This window comes from Laccaria bicolor, genomic scaffold, assembly GCF_000143565.1.
Source record: "Laccaria bicolor S238N-H82 LACBIscaffold_91 genomic scaffold, whole genome shotgun sequence".
Lineage (NCBI taxonomy): Eukaryota > Fungi > Basidiomycota > Agaricomycetes > Agaricales > Hydnangiaceae > Laccaria > Laccaria bicolor.
Genome location: NW_001889962.1, coordinates 82,398 through 88,539, shown reverse-complemented (window position 1 = coordinate 88,539; position 6,142 = coordinate 82,398). Strand labels below are relative to the sequence as shown.

The 6,142-nt window shown below is 49.4% G+C and overlaps 1 protein-coding gene across 1 annotated transcript; it reads right to left on the bottom strand.

The window, feature by feature from the left end:
- Positions 1-166: 166 nt before the first annotated feature.
- On the bottom strand, positions 167-2,733 carry LACBIDRAFT_318448 (uncharacterized protein; the record flags this gene model as incomplete). Its single annotated transcript, XM_001890355.1, has 11 exons — positions 167-436; positions 489-567; positions 629-922; positions 1,065-1,172; positions 1,453-1,619; positions 1,667-1,728; positions 1,779-1,811; positions 2,077-2,121; positions 2,398-2,486; positions 2,543-2,605; positions 2,667-2,733. 9 exons carry the CDS (start codon positions 2,731-2,733, stop codon positions 732-734), a joined length of 825 nt encoding a protein of 274 aa, XP_001890390.1. The 3' UTR covers positions 167-436; positions 489-567; positions 629-731.
- Between the last annotated feature and the right edge of the window lie 3,409 nt (positions 2,734-6,142).

Genomic DNA, 6,142 nt, shown 5'->3' with positions numbered 1-6,142 from the left:
CAGTCCAGGTGAATGCCCCTTCGAGTCGCCATTCGAGCTCCAGCAGTGGCATGAGTTCGCCACTTAGTATAGACAAGTCTCCTCGGCACCGGGCTTCTATCTAGGACGTCATTTTCCTTCATTGACCACGTACTAGAGGACTTAAACTACCGTGACTGAAGACCCGGAAGGTTGAAGAAGTGGCTGTAACATGAGCAGTATGAGACTAAATCCTACTTGGTACGATCATCAGCTACAATTCTATCGTGATGTGCCATCCCATTTTGCCAATGAAGTCCCCGTCTCAGCCAAGATCACTGTTCTCCCCCATTTTCCCTTCTCACACCCCCTACGCATTTGTCCGTGAACCGCGACGTCCGTGTAGGTTTCCACTCCACTGGTGACTTGAAGGCGTACCTTCGATCTTGAGTATGCTCCCCACCATCAGGAAAGAAGGCTACATGAAAGCCTGTAAGCAATGTGGATCCGCATCGAATGACACAACTCACGCTGTCCCTATCAAACTATGTTCGCCCTTTTCTTCATTGCCGTCAGGGGTAGCGCGTCGTTCTATCGTCCAACAGCAAGCTAGCCACAGAGAAATATCAGAACTACGCCGCACAACCCCAAGAACTGGATGTATGCTTACCTTTTTCCCCAGTTCCTCTTAGATGGGGTTGCTACCACTTGGGCGGGCAAGCCCTCAACGAGACTTTGTTAGTGTACGATTAACGACTTTGCCCTGGCTCGTTTCAAGCATTCAGTGTATCCACAGCCAAAGAGCGTTTGCAACGCTGAAGAGCGACGGCGAGCAGCAAATGACGCTTTGCTTCATAACTCAATTTCCACACGTTCGAAGCGCCTGTCTCTGGGACGCCGCACTGGGAATACCCCTGCGATCCAAACTCGAAACGGACGTCAATTTGGACAGAGCTGGTGACTGCTATTCCTGGGGTTCAAGGAGTCGAAGTGGTGATGTTTGTCGGAAGACTGAAAGCTGTATCCAATCGGGTCGTCCTGTGCCTGCGATCTACAATAGGATTCAGTAATTACATTAGTTACGACAAAGATACTTAGTCACAAACGAGAATGAGTGACATTCACAATGACCTTGCAATTTGAATTTGAGCGGAAAAGGTTGTCCGTAATTACACATGACCTTCCTGTCGAGTGGCAGGGATTGTAGGGCCGATCTGTGCAGGAAGGATTTAGGGAGATGCGACATAGGCGTAGTAGACAACGTACCACCGCGATTCCGACTCTTCAATCCAATTCAAGTCCTGAATGCGAAGCTTTTGTGGTTCCAGTTTGACGACGTCATGGCTGGTGCAGTTCTTCCAACCAGTCTCGAACAAGGGTTTATAGCTGGTGGGGTGGTTGCATTGAAATCGACCTTCCATTCTGTCGTTTCCCATTGCCCTAATAGAAAAGCCAAGATAAGTATACACAGTTCGTACATCACACTCGACCCACCTAACCGCACAGACCAGCTTCTTCCGTTCCGCGCTAAGCAGCACCGCACGTCTACGTAGCTCTGGCCACTGGATTTGAAGCCGGCGGTGAGAAACCGTTGGTTAAAATTGGGTGGGTTAGTCCGTCTTGAACAGTGAGTAGCGCTTTTCTGGCAGCCTGAAAGATAACTGATTGATAGATCAGATATGAAGACCTCCCGTCGATGAGGGCTTACCATCTCAGCACGTTAAACTGTCCGCACCATCGGGTGTCGTGACTGTCGTCGTGATCCTGAACCTGTTGTTGGTAAGCATACAGATAAGTGAGAACGGATATGACAGACGCACCTCCACTTGAAGCGTCGATGTCCTGCTTGTATCCTATGACAGCGATGAGATGCACGAGTTTGCCCCCTCTTATTTGACACGTCATTTTGGTGAAACACTTCAAGAGGGCGTAGGCCCTTACATACGACGATTCCACAAGCTGAGCCGATCATGGGCATCGAGTTGTGAAACCCTTCTGCGGTCAAGATTTGTCGCGACTGATTATCAGGGAGTGTGTGAGAGTTGGAGTGGGGGACGATTCGCTTTATATCTAGAATGATCAACTTTGTACAAGGTAATAAGCTCAAGAAGAACTCACAAACAGTGCGTAGATGCTAGTTTGTATGAGCCAGGCTGGCAGTGCCTAACACGTAACAAGTTGCAGCCACGGCTTATGGGAAGGGAAATCCTGCTCCCTTCGCACACTGGGCAGAAACCTACTAATTCCAATGTGGCTTCGAATACAGGAAGGGTGCTCGGTTTTGAACCTGAGGCTGGGCCCACAAACATTGTCACTCTGGAGAATATGACACCGAAGAGTGCATTGCTGGCGGCCTCGATGACGCGCAACTTCACTTTTCGATTCATAACTAGATCAAGAAGTTTCCATAAAACCGTAAGACACCACTTTCACACTTGCCATTTGAACCGAGGGCCAACTTTTGTGAGGGAAGGATATGTCCCGCCCAGTAGTCAAGAAATCAGATGGTGGCGAACGCCACGATGTCCCTAACGGCAAGAACAGTCAGCTTCAGAAAAGGGGCGAAGCGCAAGAAACAACTCACCGTAAAGGGCGCAAGATCGAAATTTCCACACACTTGAGGTCACCCCGCTCTGCATCCATGTCGCTGTCTACAAAGCCACAGGCTCATAGAGGTCCTTTATCTCTTTGAACTAAACTCCTCCTACCCAAAAATCTCTCGGGCCAGAAGTACCGTTGCTGATCGACATCTTCACGAAAGTCATGGAGGCCCATGGAGTTTGAGAGTAGGAGCTGAGAACCTAGCCAGGGGCCTTCCTTCTTGAGACCGAAAAGATGCGAAATAGGCGATCGCCGACGAGGCCTGGGACGTAGCGGCAGTAGAGGTCGGATTCAGAGATGGCGGAGAGGTAGATGGAGCCGGTGTTGGCTGATTTGTGGGCGTAGTCGGCCATCCTGGTTTCAGTTTTTCAGAATAATCCAAAATTGAACTCGACGAAGTGGGGTCGAAGATGGACTCGACAAGGCCACGCCACGGTAGCAGGAGTGAATGGCACGAAGATGAAGTCGACGTCCAAGAGTCCAAAGAAGGAGCAACACCCCTACCATGCACGATACACTCCTGCAACGGTTTAATGGATGAACATGCTCCGCGTAAACATCCCTCCCTCTCGTTCGCATCCGCCGTCTGAGATTGGGCTTGAGAGGTACAACAAACGATGATTCCCGATTCCGAGAGATTATGTGCGTATTGCGTGGAATCGAGGTTGTATCCCAAGTCCAACCTTTTTGTATCTCAACTACCTTTCACGTCATTCAGGCCCACAACTCAGCCGCGCGCTGCGCCCACCCATCATCGAACACGTTGATTCTAGTAGTGGAGGAAGAACTTTGCGTAGCGATCACGCGGAAATGACGAGGCAGAGTTTGTGTTGATCAAGGCGTACATGGAAGTTTGGATGAGGGTCTGGATGAAGGGTTGATAGCATTTGAAATGGGGGAAGAGGCAATTGAGGTGGAAGACGCGGGATTCGAAATGGAATGGGGGATTGAGGCGGAAGGAAAACCAGAGGAAAACGTTGGAGGATTACTTTGCTGAGGAAGGGCCGCGTGCCAGTCATAATATGGGAATCAAATCGAAACACCCCTGTCGAGATTTCAGTGAGGTTTCAACCGCCCCTGCTTCGACATCATGAAGCTGTTTGAGGAGGTTATCTGTACGAACACTTTTGGGTGTTTCCAGAGTGGTGGCCGGTGAAAAGGCCTTTGATCATCACGCACTTCAGAGGGTGGCAATTTTACATTGTGAGAAGGAAGTTCAAAATTCGAGAGACGTACATACCTTTGTCACAAAGTTTTCTGCAGTGTTTGTGGTGCAACTCAAGGCCAAGTGGATGATAAGGAGGAATGAGTCGTAATGTTTGTTGATTGAGTTGTCTACATTCACCTGTTCACTACCGCCATAGGTCCAAACGTTGCCTTCTTCGCCGTGACCGTGGAATTTCAGCTATTGCGCATGCTCGCCGATGAAGGCGTTGATCATGCGTCATGAGTCAGCAATGTTTCGCCCACTGAGAGGGAAATTTTGTTTTATTCATTCCATCCCAGTACACTCTTCAACGATATTCTCTCAATAAGTGGCGATTAACGTTAAACTTTAACAGCTTAGGTTCAATCGGAGAGGTTGCGATGTTCGACGAAGTTCGCGTTTGGTCTGGTTAGAAACGCCAGCGACGCCGTGACCAACTTGACTACGCAAGTCCTGAGCTACACTCAAATTGACTACCTATTTTCGTGAGGCCTTATGAGGTGGGTCTTCTTCGGGTTTTCTTCAACCAACTCATCAGATTGATCTTTATGACGAAGATTCGCAAGTATTAACTGGATGCCAGTAGCTGAGGTTTCACTACCTCGTTCAAGAGGAGCCGAAGGGCATCAAGGGGAGGCTAATGGATTTACGAAACCTTGGGATGGCTGTTACCGAGATTGTGAGTTGCGTCATGCTCATTCTACTGGCGAAGATACTTATCCAGAGTTTAGTGTGAAGAACTGTTGAGCGAACCAAGGTTATTGCTATTCCTGTGGAAGAGCGGGGGGCGCCTCTCACGACTGTCACAACCTTCAACCCTTTACTACAGCGGATGCGAAGATCCGTCGTGTGGTGTTGGCACAGGGAACCACCCGTTTTGCGGAACGTCCGAGCTGGGGCCTACGTCTTGCAGAATCCCTCAGGGAAAGGTCGACATGAGCCTCGTCATCTACAATCGATGCTCGTCTTTTGAGAAATGCCAACGCCAACGCGACTCATCTTGTCGCGAAGCGCATTCTCCGTACTGCGCCGTGGAACTTCGTCGTGTCACGTTTCAGAAAGACGCCTAGTGGTTAGATTTCGATGCCTCGGAGGAACGGGAACGGGGCGACCTCACAATACGTTCTACCGGTTTGCTTTGAAAGTAAGGCTCGTTACTGGCTTTGTTGTGTATGTGCTAACCTATTATACTAGGTCTTGGCTCCTATCTAGATTTTCACCCAACACGATCCAACATGCACGCTCTTTTTTCTTGGGTTGGTGGTGCGTATTGGGTTAAACTTCTGATCAACATGTTAAGGAAAGCTTCTGATCATTTTGGCCAGAACGAGTGCTGGCACCTGGAACATCAACTGGTAGCACTGCAACGACATTCGCGGGCATGAACTACGTCGACGCGCATCTTCATGACAACTTGGGATTATTGTCCTCCAGGTGAGCTGGGGCGACACGTCAAAATTCTATCTACTGACTATTCGTTATGCCTACATAGCGTTTGTTTCCATTCAAGTCACAATTTCACCTTCTTCTTTCAATCCAGAAGCATGTCCGCAACTGGGGGCTTCGATTTCATATCTAGGGGTGGCGCCGCACAAATTCCTAACATGCAATCACGAGTCATATCTCATCTTTCACAAAGTTAATGCATGCCGTAGGTTGTGGAGACCGGAGGAGGAGCACACATGGCTCCGCAGCTCGACACTACTTCCTTCAAATGTGACCCGCTCCTCTCCGTAAGTACGCTTTCTAATATTCCCATTTTCTCTCACCTCTAACGTAAGTTGTATCTAGATTATCAACTAGCCGCAACGTAGCCTAGCCAACAGTACGTTCGCAACGGAAAGACCTTGGCGTGCGCTGGCACAATTGTGGAGAAAGTTGGCTACTTTGTGGAAGTTCCAGCCATCATGTGAGCCCTTTCTAAGCACTGGCCTCCGACAGCATGGCGAAAGTCATAGGGCACACCCTGTACTCACTTCGGAAACCCAAATCACCCTCTGTTATTTTCCGCGGACGCTTCTCGAGGCGATCCCCACCTCAACCCCCTTTTTGAGGACGGTCATGAACAACTGATGACACTACTAGCCTTCTGTTCTGTGCTGTGAATGTAAGGCAGAGGCCTGTACGGGTTCAATGTCGCGTCTTCCTCGCTTTTCATTTCAACGGACTCAATCAACCAGCTACTACTGCTCAAGCGCTCGCAGGTGACGTCACATCCTCTGACAGTCACACCGAACGCCGTATCAGACACCATCACTTTAAACGAGGCTAAAATTTCTATTTCAGTCAGTCTTCACCCATGCCTGCCGTGTAAAGCGTGTTCCGGGGATCGCTAAGCCCCTCCCTTTCACCAAAACCACCATGTCTGCCGCGAGG